This window comes from Monodelphis domestica, chromosome 1 (assembly GCF_027887165.1).
Source record: "Monodelphis domestica isolate mMonDom1 chromosome 1, mMonDom1.pri, whole genome shotgun sequence".
NCBI lineage: Eukaryota > Metazoa > Chordata > Mammalia > Didelphimorphia > Didelphidae > Monodelphis > Monodelphis domestica.
This window is the reverse complement of record NC_077227.1, coordinates 456,491,844-456,509,198: the sequence shown is the minus strand read 5'-3', so window position 1 is coordinate 456,509,198 and position 17,355 is coordinate 456,491,844. Positions and strand designations below refer to the sequence as shown.

At 39.9% G+C, this 17,355-nt stretch overlaps 1 protein-coding gene across 3 annotated transcripts; it reads right to left on the bottom strand.

The window, feature by feature from the left end:
- Positions 1-288: 288 nt before the first annotated feature.
- ZSWIM3 (zinc finger SWIM-type containing 3) lies at positions 289-17,286 on the bottom strand. 3 transcript variants are annotated; one of them, XM_007474920.3, is made up of 3 exons: positions 17,060-17,286; positions 16,687-16,891; positions 289-2,816 (listed from the first exon to the last, which is right to left on the bottom strand). In XM_007474920.3, exons 1-3 carry the CDS (start codon positions 17,157-17,159, stop codon positions 809-811), a joined length of 2,313 nt encoding a protein of 770 aa, XP_007474982.1. In that variant the 5' UTR covers positions 17,160-17,286; the 3' UTR covers positions 289-808. The 3 variants fall into 3 exon arrangements, with proteins under 3 accessions (XP_007474982.1, XP_007474983.1, XP_001373921.1); XM_007474921.3 differs by having other exon boundaries at positions 16,687-16,855; XM_001373884.4 differs by having other exon boundaries at positions 16,687-17,286.
- Between the last annotated feature and the right edge of the window lie 69 nt (positions 17,287-17,355).

Here is a 17,355-nt window from a genome sequence, read left to right as displayed (position 1 = left end):
AACCCAAGCCATCTCTACTATACCAAATTATTCTTCAAATAAAATGTTGGACTTGACTTCCAAAATGTTTTCTGCTCTAAGATCTTAATACAGAATGAAGCATACCTTCTGCTTCAATATGCGAAGTGCTATATTGTGACTTGGTATTTACATTTCAGATCTTGTGAGTTCCAATGGACAATAGTTGTTGACTAGGAGGTAGGTTCTTTTAAATTTAATACTAAAACTCCTCTTATTTCTCTCCAAGAGACACAGCTCTGTCCATAAATGCAAATGAACACCTCCATGGATTATCAAAAAAACAATTTTTAATAATATTGCAAATAAGACAAATATAGGGACAGAATCTCTGTGTATAGCAGCAACATCCAGAAACTACCTTTTCTCCCTTCTTTCCTCAATGCTTCCTTTGCTAGGTCCTGGCTCAATCTATTCTGGAGAAGGGGATTTTCAGCCTTGGAGTGGGTAGGATCTGACCCATGTATGAATACCTTCAACATGAATACAATTTTGTTCTAAAACATTCAAACTTTGGGACAAGAAGGATGCTAAGAAAAGGAACAGGGCATTCAGGCCCTTTCTAATCCTGAGAGCCAGCCCAACTTCTAGTCATTAGGATAAGGGCACAGATACCAGTGGTTCTGACCCACTGAAGACAAGACTGTGATCTCATCCCTCAATTCATTATTAGCCTGACCAGGGCTAAAATGGGGACAAACCAAACAACCCAAGAAAGGAGAAGCACTGGTGCATGTTAATCCCACTCCTGTTCTGCTTTCTAGAAAGGTCTTTAGCTTTACTGAATGCCTCAATCTAGGAGTATTGTGGTCCCAGAATGGGGGAGTGCCTCAGCTTCCTCTTGCTTTACCCAGAGGAAAGGTAGATGGCCCACATCGTTATAGTCTCCCAGCTGCTGATCCATCTCTGTGAGCTCACAGGGCTCAGCCCAGATGTCCACAATCTTCCCCAAAGTAGAACAGCGTTCCTCAAGCTCTGCCCCTTCACTCTGCATCAACAGGTTGGCCAGCTCCCTGCTCAGGCTCTGGATGACATCCCCTCTGCCCTCTTCCCAAGCCTGGTTGATACTCAAGTCCTTGACAGGGTCCTGAAGCTGTCCCTGGGGCCCAAGGAGGTGCTGGTACCGTTTCTGCCATCGCCTGCACACCATGGCTTCCCTAACAGGTTCCTTGTTGGTATAGAGCATTGAGAGAATGTGGCGGCAAGGGAGGTGATACTGCTGCTGGAAGGAGCAGCTACAAGTGCGCCCATCTTTGCTAACCTGGTGGGAATCTTCCAGCAGCTGCACCTCTGCTGTGCAGCCTGCCACATCCACCAGCTGAGTAGAGTTCTGTACAACCTCCCACTCATTACAGCAGAGCTGGTAGGCAAACTCAGAGCCCTCCCTGTGCAAAGCCTCCAGCATGTCACCCCAAGAGGCCTGTTGCTGTTCCATCTGTGGCTTTTGCTGTGGAGGATGTGGGGGGGCATTTGGGTTAGGGAACTTGGACTTCTTAGATGAGTTTGATACACAATCATCTGTGGCTCCCTTGGGTCTCAAAGGAACATAACCCCTTGGCTTAGCTTTCTCCCCGCTAGGGTGGAGTTGAGGCTGGTTCTTCGGTCGTTTGGTATTGAAAAAGTCAACATAATCCACAAATCGCAAAATGCAGCCCACCAGGGACTGCTGTTCCCGGAAAAGACTAGATACTTTACTGGTAACCAAGTCAAGGCTATCCATGTAGGTGCTACAGGCATGAAGACCCTTCCTGGCATGCATGTACCAAAGCAGCTCACAAGAAAACCAATGGATCTGCAGGTAGCTATAGAGGTCCTTATCCAGGAGGTTCTCTGCCATTTTCGAGAGTTTCTGTAGGCCAGGGCCTGAGGCAACAAATATGGCTTCCCGCAAAGCCTCTTTCATCAGGACCTTGAAGGACTGACTGGCTCGACTCCTTTGCAGCTTCTTCTCTAGGAGTCGGGTGGTGTGGTAGATGGAAAGCAGCACCCGGGCTAAAGGGAACAGTTCCTGCAGGACATCCCGGTGCTGGAAAGATGGTTCCACAAAGATGACCCTGACCTTGGACCAATCAGAATTGAACTCAGTGAACACACTCAGCATCTTGGCCACTGAGGAAGTTGTCTCTTCCCTGAGTACTGCAAAGTGTACCACCCTTCCCTCCCGCTCCTTACTTTCCACCAGAAGGGCATAAAGTACATGACCCTGTGCATTTTCAACCCGATGGAGCAGGAGATTCTCTGGGAAGCGAACAAAAAGGTCCCGCATCTTGCTGCTCTGGAAGCTGAATCGGTCAAGGTCTTGGTTACTGCCTACACTTAGAGAGGCCATGGAGCCTACGTCTGCCTTTAGGAAATTCTTCATCACTTCTGCCACGTGGGCCAGGTCCAAAGGAGTGATACCTTCTTGCCTCAATTCAGGAAGATCAGGGCCCTCATGGGGGAAAGAGGAGGGTTCAGCTAAGGATTTCTTTGCCATCTCACTATCTGTAGAGGTGATCTTTCCATGCTGGGGTTCTATCCCCCAGAGTTCAGACTGACATTTCCCAGAAATATCAGTATCCACAGCCTGGGAGTTCTGGTTCAGTTCTGAGGTTCTCTGTGTAGGAGAGGAGCCAGCTTGAGGGCTGGTAGCAGTTCTGGTTTCAACATGGATGTGCTGGGTATTCAGTTCACTGATAAAAAGTCTGTCTAATTCCTCATCATACTGTAAAACTAAGTATGCTGGGCACATGTTGGGTTCCAGCTTCTGTTTTTTGTATGACTGGGTCCGGGTACAGACAAATTTCACCTGCATATACCTGGGGAAGAGAGAGGAGACAATAACAATAAAGATGCTATAATGCTAGATTAGATTTCCTTCCCTTAGAGACTCGGTATATGATACCCTAAGGAATCCCAGGAGCACAGTCCATAAAAACAAAGAAGTAACATCAAGCAATATGGAAATAGAGAGGACATAACTCAGGTGTAGAGTCAGTACCACTGTAAGAAATTATAAGCAAATTATAAGCAAAAAATGGTTCTGGGGCAGCTAGGTGGCTCTGTGGACAAAGAGCCAGGCCTGGGGACAGGAGGTCTTAGGTTCAAATCTGACCTCAGTCACTTCCTAGCTGTGTGACCTTGGGCAAGTCACTTAACCCCAATTGGTTAGCCCTTACCACACTTCTGCCTTAAAACCAATACTTAATATTAATTCCAAGATGGAAGATAGGGGTTTTAAAAGCAAATAACAACAAAAACCAAATGGTCCTAATTCCAAGTTATGGTACAGAAGGCTAAGAGCTTGAAGTGACTTTAGAGATAATCTAGTCTAAACTTCCACACTTAACCACCCCCCCCCCCAAAAAAACTGAGGAACAGAGAAGTAAAGTTTCTCTAAATTAAACTATCCTACCACATTAGCATGACATAGTGCACTACCCTAGAAATTCTAGATATTTTGAGTAGGAAGGACCAAAGAGGTCATTTAGTTCACCTCCTTTTCCAAGAATTCTCTTTTACATCATCATTGTCAGATGATTATCCAATTTATAGACCTCCAGCAACAAGGAACTCCACAAACAAATAGTTGGATTTAAATAAATGGAGAAATATTAATTGTTCTTGGGTGGGCAGAGCCAATATAATAAAAATGACAAGCTTACCTAATCTATTTAATCAATGCCACCCCAATTAAAATTAAAAAAATTATTTTATTGAGCTAGAAAAAAATAATAAAAATCATTTGGAGGTACAAAAAGTCAAGAATATAAAATGAATTAAAATTAAATGTAAAAAGTCAAAGAAGATGGTTTAGCAATACCAGATTTTAAACTGTATTACAAAGCAATAATTACTAAAACTATCTGGTACTGGCTAAGAAATAGAAAGGTAGATAAGTAGAACAGGACATAAATAAAACAAATAGCAGTAAAAAATATAGCAATCTTGTATTTGACAAAAGTATTTATTTTATCCCCAAGTTTGGGGGATAAAAATTCCTTATTTGGTTAAAATTGTTGGGAAATTTGGAAAGCAGTTTGGCAGAAAGTAGGTATAGACCAATTATCTCAAACTATTTACTAAGATAAGATCAAAATGGATACATGACCTAGAGATAAAGGGAGATTCCAAAAGCAAATCAGAAAAACAGGGAATATGTTATCCACCAGCTTTATGGATAAGAAAGGAATTTGCAAATAAACAAGAGAAAGAGGGCATTGCAAGCTTTAAAATGGATAATTTTGATTACATTAAATTGAAAAGGGTTTGTACAAATAAAACTAATGTAGCCAAGATTAAAAGGTTAGCTGAAAATTGGGGGAAAAAATTTTACAGAAAGTTTCTTGGATAGAGGACTCATCTAAAATATATAGAGAACTTTTTGAAATTTATGAGAATATGAGCCATGCTCAATTGAAAAATGGTCAAAAGTTCTGTGATGAAGAAATGAAAACCATATAAACATATGAAAAAGTAATTAATGATTACAAAAGTACAAATCACATCTACCAGACTGACTATAATGATAAAAGCTGAAGGGAATGAGGAAAAACGGGGACACTAATACCTTGTTGGTGGAATTCTGAATTGGTCCAACCCATTTTGGAAAGCAATCTGGAATTATGCTCAGAGTTATACTGTACATCCTCTTAGAGTAAGCAATACTACTGTTGGGTCTGTTTTCCAAGGAGATCAGGGGAAAAAAGGAAAAAAACCCTGTATGTTCTAAACTAATTATAGCAGCTTTCTTTGTGGTGGCAAAGAACTGGAAATTGAAGGGATGCCTATCAATCAGGAAATGGCTACACAAGTTGTGTCATATGATTGTGATGGATGTGAATCTTAAAACTGCTCAAACTCTACCTTAAAACATTTGGTTAAGGCTATCTCCCATTTAAACAATGGAGATACTTGGTCAGGAATGTATTGAGAACTTAACCTTACTCCACCCATATTTAGGCATACCTTAAGGGGAAGATAGTTGTAAAACTCCTTACTGAAAATGAAAAAAAGTCCTCAACCCATATTTATAGTGAGGCAAAAGCCCTTAAGCTAGGTCTATTTTTAGATCTAATACAAAAGGGTTCTAAGTACCTATGAAGGTCAAATTAATCACTAAAAGGTCAAGCAATTTACAAAGGGCAAGCTTAGCAAAGAGGTGTGAAGTACTCAGAAGATATAATCTACCCAGAGAAGGTGAGAACTAAAGAGTGGTGAAAACTAAAAATGGGCAGTCCTAGGAAAAGCGTCTACTGTGATTGGTAGACGTGAAAATTTAGGGGAGGTGACACAAGAGAAAATTTTCTTTAAAAGGAAGGAGCTTGAGGGCTCTGGACTTAGTTCAGCTTTGGAAGCTGAATTGGAGGTCAGGAGTCAGAGCTCTCTCAGAACTCAGTTCAGGAGTTGAGGATTTCAGTGAAGAATTGGAGTTTTGCTTGGGACAAAATCTTGTGGTGAGTGATTAAAGACTGGCTTAGTTTCTCTCTTAAAGAGAAAGGTCTAGGCCAATTGGCCTAGGCCCTAGCCTTTTCTTACTATTTCCTCTTACTCTGTCTCTCTCCCTTCCCTTAATTCCTTCATTTGTATTAATTAAAATCTCCATAAAACTCAGCTGACTTGGGTATTTCATATTTGGAATTTTTTCTCATGGCAACCACTTATTTTTGATTTAAACCAAGACACTAAAACTTATCTTTACAGTTTTGGCAATTCAAAGTCTTGAAACCACATTTTTGTGGTCACATGGAATACTACTGTGCTGAAAGAAATAATGAGTTGAATTTTTAGTAGGTTAATTTAAAAAAACATGAAAAGACCTACATGAAATTATGAAAAGCAAAATGAGAAAAAACAAGAGAACATTACATAAAGCTACAGAATTAATGTTTGAAGAATAATTTGTGAATGTCTGCCTCCAGAGGAAAGAACAGATAAATAGAAACACTAAAGACATAGTTTATATATACATTTTTTTGTCAAGTGATGCCTTCTTCATCACAGAACTGGTGTAGGGAGGGAAAGAGGGAGTTACCTAGGAATTTTGATGTAGTTAACAAACAAATAAATAAATTAAAAACAAAAAACAAGGAACTTGATACCTCTTTGAAGCAGATGATTCTACTTGGGGGCAACTCTAATTGAGAGGAAGGCTTTCTTTCCTATGAAGTTGAAATCTCCCTCCCTGTAGTTCCTGCCCATTGATTCTAGTTCTGCCTTCTAAAACCAGGTTGGATACACTTTTATTCCCCTCTTTTACTTTAATTTCCCTCTCTTCTCTTTAGATACTGAACCAGTTTTGAAACACAGATTTGATGCCTATTAGCTCTGTGACTGTGGATAAGTCATTTCACCATATTTATTCCATAACCCTTCATCAATTCTAAATTTCAGTGGATTTTTTTTAAGTTTAATTTTTTTTTAAACCCTTACCTTCCATCTTGGAATCAATACTGTGTATTGGCTCCAAGGCAGAAGAGTGGTAAGGGCTAGGCAATGGGGGTCAAGTGACTTGTCCAGGGTCACCCAGCTAGGAAGTGTCTGAGGCCAGATTTGAACCTAGGACCTCCTATCTCTAGGCCTGATTCTCAATCCACTGAGCTACCCAGCTGTCCCCAATTTCAGTGGATTTTAATTAATCCTTTTGATAGAATAGATCCCAGCCTATCCATGCCTTCTCATTTACATATGCCTCTTTTCCATGTCCCCCCCCCAAACCTTCCACAAAGAATACCCCCAGGCCAGGAGGAGCCTACCTCTAGTTCTCTTGATACCTTCTAAAATGTAGCAATTCTAAGCATCCTATTTTCCACAGGATCTTTTTTTTAATTTTCTTTGCTTATCTATGGTGATTGGAGATTTGGTCTCCAGATTAAAAAAAAGGGGAGTGTAGAGTCAAGGTAGGGTACTAATGCTACTCATTATTTGCCTATTTCTCTTGCTCTCTTCCTCTGGAGCCACCACCTTCTCTCTCAGAGGATTTTATAAAAAGGAAAAGCTACACTGGACTCCCAGGTTTTATTTATAGAAACCCCCCACCCACCCACCCACCTGTCTGGTTCTCACCTAGTTTTCTTTTTAAAATTTTTCTTCAAACACATGTATATAGAAACAATTTTTAACAACTGTTTTCTAAAAAACTGTAGCAGTCCACCCCTAGCTATGGGCAAGGGAAACAGTTGGTATGTACAGATTGTCTTAGAAGAGAGCATGCTCAGTCTTGAGCATGCTCAGTATTGCATGTGGCTGGGAAAGCCTCTGACCCTTGACCCCATCTTCCCCCAGGTTAGGCGGGAACACAGGTTTCTTTGTGCTCACCTGGTTGAGAGAAACCACACCTATACCTTGTCATTAACCAATGATAATCATCCCTATGTACTGTGTATATTTGCATATAAATAGGGCCCAGCCAGCTCCGCCTCACTCTCTTCTGCTCTTGCTCCCTTCCAGCTCGCATTGATGGCTGTCCTTGCTGGAGTCTGGCCTTTGGCCAGGCTCCATCTTTAATCTTTCTCTATCATCTCTCCGACCTGTGTGGTATTAAATCTGGATCTCTGGACTGATAAAAGCCTTCGGAAGGGTCTTTTGATCAGAGCTTGGCTGTGGCTCATTAATAATTAATAAAGACTCATTCCTGCCACCTCATATCTCTACTTCGACTCCGTCATCCCCCTCGTGGTATCAAAAACTTCTATCCTTTCTCTATCTTCCTACCTTAAAGCTTCTCTCTCCCCTCAGAGGAAGCTTTAAAAACCATTAAGATCTATGTGAACTGATACAGAGCAAAGTAATCAGAATCAGGAGAATATTGTACACTATAATAGCAATATTGAACACTGATCAACTGTGAAAGACTTAGGTACTCTCAGAAATACAGTGATCCAAGACAATTCTGAAGGCAGAGTTTTATTTTGGAGTTTTAGTTTTATATGAGTATTCTTTGACGACAATGACCAATATGTCAGAAGTATGTTTTGCATAACACATGCATTTCTGAGAGCATTGCTTACCATCTCAGGGAAGGGATGGAATGGAGGGAGATAATTTGGATATTTTAATTTCTGAAAACATGTTGAAAAATTTTTATTACATGTAACTGGGAAAATAAAATCTCTTTGAACTGAAAACAAAACAAAACAATTGTTTTCTGACAATTTGCGATCCAGATTCTCTTCTTCTCTCCCTCTTTTCTCCTCCCTGAGAAGGTAAATAATTTAATATAGGTTATACTCCTTATGCCATAAAAGAAGACACATACACATACAAGAAAAAACTCATGAAGGAAATAAAGTACATTATGCTTTGATCTGCTTTCAGACTCTGATAATTCCTTCTATGACTGTGGATAGCATTTTTTTTTTTAACCCATACCTTCTCTTAGAATCAATACATAGTGGGGGCAACTGGGTAGCTCAATGATTGAGAGCCAAGCCTAGAGATTGGAGGTCCTGGGTTCAAATCTGGCCTCAGACACTTCTCAGCTGTGTGACCCTGGGCAAGTCACTTGACCCCCATTGCCTAGCCTTTACGGCTCTTCTGCTTTGGAACCAATACACAGTATTGATTCCAAGATGGAAGGTAAGGGTTAAAAAAAAAAAAGAACCAATACATAGTATTTGATTCTAAGGCTAAGTGACTTGCAAAGGGTCACATAGGTAGGAAGTACCTGAGGCCAGATTTGAACCTAGGACCTCCTGTCTCTAGGCCTGGCTCTCCATCCACTGAGCCTCTAGCATTTTTCATCATGTGTCCCTCAGCATTATTTTGGATCCTTGCATTGCTAATAGTAATTTAGTCCATCACAATTGATCATCATGCAATATTTCTGTTACTATGTACAATGTTCTCCTTGTTCTACTCACTTCACTTTACAACAGTTCATATAAGTCTTTCTGTTTTTTTTTTTAATCATCCTGTTCATCATTTCTTATGGTGCAATGAATATAATATATGATATGGCATTACAACTAGATACCATAACTTGTTTAATCCATTCCCTAATTGATAGACAGTCCCTTGGTTTCCAATTCTTTGCCATTACAAAAAGAGCTGCTTTATGTCTTTTTCCTTTTCCTATGATCTCTTTGGGATATAGACCTAGTAGTGTATTGCTGGGTCAGAGGGTATGCAGAGTTTTATGGCCCTTTGGGTGTCTTACCTATCTTTCAATGGTTATTTCAAATGTCATGCTCCCAGTGAACAAATATCCTTGCCACAAGCAGTCTCTCTCTTTTTGTGGATTAAGGGCACTTGTTATAATTCAATCATACACTACCTTGTGATATCTTTCATTAGTGTGTCATTCTTTTAGCTTTTCATGTGTTTTTCTTCATAAAGAAGGCTAAGTCCAAACTCTTTACCTTGGTATTCAAGGCTACCTTCTACTCTCTAATATCCCCCATATTTTCCATCATTTCTTAAAATGTCTCCCATCACTAAACTCTACCTAACCTGAAATACCATTAATCTTCCATTTTCCAAGGGGCAACATTCCCAGAAAACAGTGCAAAAGCAAAAAACACGAATGTTGATACTTTGAAATAAGGGGATTAGGTTCCTTTGACCACCAAAAACTATAATCTTTCTCTTTTTTTTTTCAAACTTTTGTTAGAGATTGCTAAAAATGCACTTTTCTGCATAGTTCTTTATAACAAAACATTAATTCTAAAAATATGCATCTTTCCTAACACTGTAACCTTGAAATGACCCAGAAAATGTAGTACCCGAAATAAAACTGATAATATATAAAACCTTTTTTTCTCACTAATAATCCCCCAGAATTCTATGACCTTTTGTTCTAACATCTCAATTAAAAAACCCCAACAAAACCCATTGATTTCAGACATTATTCACTTTTCATAACATATGAATCCTCTTTTTTGAGGAGATAACAAATGATCTATTTGTTATCACCAAACTAGGAGCCAACAGGAGTTTATCTAATACCTTTATTTTCTCACTAAGTTGCATCACTGACTTTTCACTATACTTTGGGGGTATAACTGCAACTAAAACTCCTGAGTTTTAAAGGCAAACAACGAATGCAAAAATATGCAGCGATGCATCAGGAGTTTTTGATTCCACAATAGAAGGGTGAACAAGACCAGTGAAGTATCTAGTAAGATATCAGCTACTCCACAAAGCTGAACACAACTCATTTCTCAATTTTTCCTCTACTGTACATAATCTAGATGTGCTCAGCTGCAAGGAGAAAGTTAAAATGAAGTTACCGCTAAAAAATACTCAAACCTGCAAAAACTCAATATGTAGATGTTGAAGACTGACTATACTTATCTTTCACAATATCCATCACTTTCCCAATTCTGTGCCTTTGCCCATACTATTTTCTGTGATGAAAGTATTTTTTCCCAACTCTGTTGAAATATTATCCATCTTTCAAGTCCCAGTTCTAATGCTTACCTTTTCTAGAAAGTTTTTTTAAAAAATCATTCCAGTCACAAATCTTTTTTCCTTTTAAATTTACACATCACTTTTTCTCCGTCTAATGCTGATTATAGATTGCTATACTATAATTCCTTACTCATATTTAATTTATTGTGTTGCATGTTATTCTTCCTGTTAGACTAAACATCAGGAGGGCATGGACCATGTCTTAATTTACATCCTTATATTTTCTATAGCACCTAACAAAGAGGTATATCACAAGGTACATCATGTTAAAAATGTGTACTAAATTAATATCCTGTTTATTTTCAAAGAAGTAGTTTTTGTAGGCATTGGGTGTCTACTATTTGCCACTTACTAAAGACTGTGTAATCATATATCTGAACTCAGGCTTTAGAAATTAAAGTGTATTTCTTTTGTACTTTCGTTTGGAAAGCCCCCACCCCAACCAATTCTCTGCTGTCAAGGAGTTCACAATAGGGGAGATGATATGCAAACAACTATGTATGCAGAAGATACATGGTAAATTTGATGTAATCTCAGAGAGAAAACACTAGCATTAAGAGGGACTAGGAAAAACCTCTTGCAGAAGGTGGGATTTGAGCTGAGTTTTGAAAAAAGCCAGGGAAGCCAGGAGGAAGAGACAATTAAGAAAACTTCAGGAATGGAGGCTAGTCAGGGAAAAAGCACAGGATCAGAATGTGAATTATTTTATCCCATTCCAGGTAGCAGAATTACATAAAGAGAAGACTGGTTGCAGAGGTAGAATTCAATAATTCAATTGGATGGACAAAGCTCATCTATCATTGTATTAATACATACATACACACACAAGTGCATACACACAAAGAGAAGCAGAACAACAAAATGGATAGAGCATCCAACTTGGAGTTGGAAAGATCTGCTTTCAAATCCTGCCTCAGAGATGTACCAAATATGTGGCCCTGAGTAAGTCATTTAACATCTTGGTCCCTTCAGGTTATTCACCTATAAAGTGAAGGAGTCAAGCTTGAAGAAAGACCTCTAATATCCTTGAAAGCTCTAAATCTATGAGTACTCCTATGATATCTTGGTAGATATTGCAAATGGGCTTTGAGTTGGGCCTAGAATTGGAAACAGAAGAATAGGCTGGATTAATTTTGAGGAATTGGAATGTTCTCTGAATGACCTCTGAAGCATTTTTTTTTAATCCTTGTTTTAGTATCAAGTATAAGATAGAAGAGCAGCAGATGTAAGTAACTTGTTTAGGGTCACAGAGTTAGGAAGAATCTGAGGCCAGATTTGAACACAGGTCCTCCTGACCTATGGCCTGGTACTTTATCCACTGTATTACTTCGTTGCTCCAGCCCATCTTTTTAATACCATTATTCTTCCAATAAATATTGCTGTCTGGTTTCTAGTAATTGAATTCTAACCATTTCTGAGGGATGGAAACGAGAATCACTGAAAAGGCAACAAAAAGGTAAAAATGGGTAAGCTGTAACACATCATGGACATGGGATAAAAAAGAGAAATTGAGTAAAAAATGTCACAAAAGTAACAAGATTCAAAAAGAAGATGGACTGGTCACATGGCAAGAGCAAAGAATAGCCAATACCCTAATGATATCCTTGTGATGGTCAAGAGAAAGTAAAAAAGGTCCCCACCCTATTAATTGGAGTAACAAACCAAAAAAAAAAGTCATACAGAGTAAGCAGCCATGGAGAAGATGCAATCGACATCATAGGAGGGAATACTCATATCAATGAGATCATTTATCCTTCTGAGTTTATTGTAAAGAAAACTGTCCTAACCACTTAAGCTGTCAAATAATGGGATGGAAAGGGCAGCTGGGTGGCTCAGTGGATTGAGAGCCAGGCCTAGAGATGGGAGGTCCTGGGCTCAAATCTGACCTCAGACAGTTCCTAGCTGTGAGACCCTGGACAAGTCATCTAACCCACATTGCCTAGCCCTTAATGCTCTTCTGCTTTGGAACTAATACACAGTATGATTCTAAGACAGAAGTAAGGGCTTAAAATTTTTCAAATAAAAAAAAAATAGAACAGGGTGGCTTAGGAAGCAGTCAATTTCTTTCTTACATGAAGACTGCAGGTAGAGGTCAGATGATTTGTTAAGGATATGGTAGACAAGATTCCTGTCTGGGTACAGGTTAAACAAGATGAACCAAGGTCCCCCGCAACTCTAAGAATGAAAGATTAATTGGTGGGTGGAACTGGCCACACACCCCATCCTTAGGAGGATTATTACTACACAAACTCTCAGATGCTTACAACAAGGGCCTCTTATTTGCAGATACTCAGAAAGTCAGGTTTGAGTCTGGCTAGATCTGCTTCTCACTTTGTAAAACAAAACAAAGAAAAACAGGATGTGCTTAATATGGCATTACTAGGGCAGAGGAGCAAGAGCTGAAAGATGCCTGCATCTCTTATAGGTACAGTGTATGAGCAGCTACATGGCTAATGAGGGTACAAAAAGCCTACATGGTTTTGGCAAAGCCAGGAAGCAATGCTCAAAATTACTGATTGAACTTGCAGCAAGAAGACTCCTTTCAAGATCCCTTTTTGTCAAGGGCACCCAGACTTAAATTAAAAACCTTGGAGTTCTTTGCTACTAACATATGACCTTGTGAAACACGACAGCTACTGCCTGTTCTTTCTTTCTTTTTAAACCCTTATCTTCCATCTTAGAATCAATACAGTATATTGGCTCCAAGGCAGAAGAGTGGTAAGGGCTAGGCATTGGGGGTCAAGTGACTTGTCCAGGGTCACACAGCTAGGAAGTGTCTGAGGCTAGATTTGAACCTAGGACCTCTCATCTCTCAATCCACTGAGCTGCCCAGCTTCCCCCTCCTTTCTAAACAATTTTTATGTGAAAAAAGTACTGTCTCTTCACTTCTCTGGGTCTCAATTCTCTTTCTATTTAAAATGATGGAGATGGGATAGATGATTGATCCCTTCTAGCTCTAGTATTCTATGAATGATAGTTCTACCCAGGTTCTAATATTCTATGACATTCATTTCCCTCTTTTTTTAAACCTTTACCTTCCATCTTAGAATCAATAGTCTGTATTAGTTCCAAGGCAGAAGAGAGGTAAGGGCTAGGCAATGGGGGTTAAGTGACTTGCCCAGGGTCACACAGCTGGGAAGTGTCTGAGACCAGATTTGAACCTAGGACCTCCTGTCTCTAGGCCTAGCTCTCAATCCACTGAGCTACCCAGCTGCCCCCTTCAGTTTTCTCTTTTTACTTCCTATAGCCAACCTCTCAACACATTCAAAGATTCTTCCAATAATTTTTCTCTCCCAGATTTGTCCCTCTTCCATTCCCATTGTACTAGTGTGGCACAATGGTAAAAAAACATAGTCAGCCTCTGGTCTTGAATCACAACTTTCCTAGCTTGGGAAAATTGGGCAGGGGTAGGTATAGACAGTTCCTATGATTCTAAATACATTATAATACTAGTCCCAATATAGAACCCTTTTACATCACAGTTAATTTTCTATAAAGACTTCACAACTAGTCTCTCACTCATATTTCTATCACTCCTTAAACCCTTTAGAAACTAATTTACATTCTTTTCAGCATTCCTATATTAATATTATTGTCTCAATTGGACTGGTTTCCCAAAGTTATGGGGCCATGTTTAAAATATAGTGAAAGGGGCAGTTAGGTAACTTAGTGGCTAGAATGTCATGCCTAGAATCAGGAGGATTCAAATCTGGCTTCGGACACTTCTTAGCTATGTGACGCTGGGAAAGTCAGTTCACCGCAATTGCCTAACCCTTGCAGGCCCTTTTGTTTTAGAAACGATACTAAGACATAAAGTAAGGGATTTAAAAAATAAAAGTGGACAGAACATTGGACCAGATGTCAGGAAACCTGGGTTCAATCTTGCCTCTTCTACTTACTAGCTTTATAATTTTGCCCAAGTCACTTTATTTTCCCCGAGTCTCAGTTTCTTCATCTATAAAATTGAGGAGAGGTACTGGACTAGAACATGCTGGATTTTCTGGTTTCATCACTCATTTTGATCAAGTCACTGGGTTTTTCTCATCCTTAATAATAATCTCTACCCTACACATCATAAAGTTGTTGTAAAGATTGAATAAATTACTAATATGGAAATGATTTATAAACAGTAAAGTGCTTTGTAATAGTAAGGAACTATAATGAGTCATATTTCTATGCTGTTTGGTAAGGTAATTTCCTCATAAGAGCCTGGTGACATAGGCAATTCCAAGTGTTACTATCTCCATTTTACAGATGAGGAAACAGCCAGATTATAACTATGCAATTCATTTGGCCTTAAGACAAACTGTATGAGTTTGGAGGGCAGGAACCATATAGATTATTCTTTCACATTGTGCTAAAGCATAATGCAAAGAGCCTTATAGATACTTCAATGGATCATGGGTTTCAGATGTAGAAGGGATCTTAGAGATTGTCTGGTCTAGCAACCTTATTTTATAGATGAAAAAATTGAGGCCCCAGATAGGTTAAGTGATTTGAGGATTCCAAAATTTCTATGTAAGTGAGATGCGGCACTTTATCAAGGTAAGAGATTTGGGATAGGAAGTCAGGAGGTCTCAGTTCATGTCCCAGTTAAGTCACTGACTTTTGTTTGAGCCAAGTTATTTTCAGTCTTTGGGCCTCGATTTCCTTATTTTTTAAATGGAGATAAAACACTTAGTTGATTTTATTTTTAAAAGATCTGCATTAAGACCTTTTCAATTTCAAGTCAATTTAATAATTTTTAAGGAAATTTATAGCCACATTTTATGCTCAGTTTTGGGAGAGGGTTGGAAAGGAAGAAGAAAGTAGGTACAAAAGTGGAATAGTTCCTATATTCAAAAGTTTTGGATTTAATAGGCAGGGGGGAAAATATTTATATATACACACCCACAAATATATATATATATGTGTATATATACATGTAGTTTAATTACAATTACACACATTAGAATGTTAGAAGGACCGAAGGGTAATCAAGTCAAAAATTTGAGAGATGGGGGCAGCTGAGTAGCTCAGTAGATGGAGAGCCAGGCCCAGAGATAGGAGGTCCTGGGTTTAAATCTGGCCTCAGACACTTCCTAGCTGTGTGACCCTGTACAAGTCACTTAACCCCCATTGCCTAGCCCTTACCACTCATCTGCCTTGGAACCAATACCTAGTATTGATTCCAAGACAGAAGGTAAGGATTTTTAAAAAATTTTTGAGAGAAGAGAAATCCCAGCTAGGTGTTTTGTGTGTGAATGAGGGAAGGATTTTATAATGTGTGTGAAACTTGAAGTGGATCTTGAATAAATCTAATTTCAACAGTCAAAGATACCAGCACAGGAAAATGGCCAGCCTGAGGGCATAATAGTAATAAGAACTATTATTTATATAGTGCCTATCATGTGACAGACATTGTGCACTTTATAAATGCTTTCACTGGATCCTCACAACAACCCCGTTAAGTAGGTGCTATTATTATTTTACAGTTGAGGATACTGAGACAGGTGTTAAATAACTTCCCTAAAGTCACACAGCTAATAAGTGTCTGAGGCCATTCTTGAACTCAAGTCTTCCCGACTCCAGGACAAACTCTATCCATTGTGTTACCTATGTGATCAGGAAACAGCTAGTAGTCTAACTTGACTATTAAAAAATCACTCACACACACAGAGTTTTCAAAGCCTATTAAATACATTATATCCCATTTCATTTCAAGAACTCTTAGATAGGTACCAGTCTTATTTTACAGATGGGGAAACTGAGGCTTTGAGAGTTTCACTGCCATTTCCAAGCCACCTAATTAATATCTGACGGATCCAGCAATCTATCTACCATAACTGCCTATTTTTAGTCTAAGATACATGGAACAGATGAAGTGAACCAAGATGGGAAACAGTACACTAGAGTAAGGTTATAGATTTCATTTCTATGCCATAGGGAGTCACAGAAGGTTATGGAGTAAGTGAGTGACATGGTCAGCACATCAGAGAAAAATTGTGTGGTTAAAGGTAAGAACACTGGATCTACAGTGAGAAGGCTTAGGGTGGGGGGAAGGAGCTCAAATCTCAGCTCTACATCTCACCAAACCCTATGACTTTTGTCACCTCAATTCTAACCTCTTCTGTAAAATCTGGGTGGCCTAGAGGAAGTCAAAGATCCCCTGCTTCCCGCCCTCAATCCCATCAATCCTAAGCACTTGGTGGCAGGTGCTATGGCCTAGGCTGCTCTCTGTTACCTGGAGTACCCACCCTCTGAACCCAGGCCCAGGGAAGGCAGGACGGGCACTCTTACATGATATCCTCACGGATGGAGGTGCCATGGTTGAGATTGTGGAAGCGGACGGAGATGCAGTCCCTCAGCCCAAAGGTGCATTTGTTCTCCCTCTTGTAAGCGCTGAAGCACTCCTTGAAGTCCTCAAAGGTCTGGAAGTGGCTGCCCAGCTCCATGGCCCCCCTCCACCCTGGAGGAGCAAATGAATCTCTGAGAGGTTGGGGTCCTGTCAAGGAGGTCAGAGGTCACTGGAGGGGTCAGAGGTCATACAGTTGCAATGAGGAGGGTTAGAGGGACCCATATATATCATACTGTGGGTACTTGTGATCCAGAGCTTGACATTAAGGTGGTGCCCCTCAAACCTCCTCTAACACAGGTATCAAATGAGTCTTACCAGAGTTATGGAAACCGGGCTGTAGGGGAGGGAGAAGACGACCCTCGGTGCTTATTATCCAGACCCTAAGCACCGCCCCTCTGTGGGGAGGCCGAATCATAAACCAGATCCTCAGACGGATTTCTACTTGAGCCAGTTGGAAAAAGAAGCAAGAGCACTATGACCGAAGATGGACGGGAGTGATGACCAATGAAAATCTGGCTCCGCCTCTAGGCGGGGTGCCGGGGAACTTCCGGATTCGAAGGCCCTCCCCCTTCTCTCCCGGAAATATGGGATGATGGGCAGCTCCGTGGGCG

Coding starts and splice junctions, on each gene's coding strand:
- ZSWIM3 (XM_007474920.3), bottom strand. CDS start 17,159: ATGATTCGGCCTCCCCACAGAGGGGCGGTGCTTAGGGTCTGGATAATA. Junction 16,892..17,059: donor GCCCGGTTTCCATAACTCTG/GTAAGACTCATT, acceptor CCTCCTTGACAG/GACCCCAACCTCTCAGAGAT. Junction 2,817..16,686: donor TCCATCCGTGAGGATATCAT/GTAAGAGTGCCC, acceptor TCTCTTCCCCAG/GTATATGCAGGTGAAATTTG.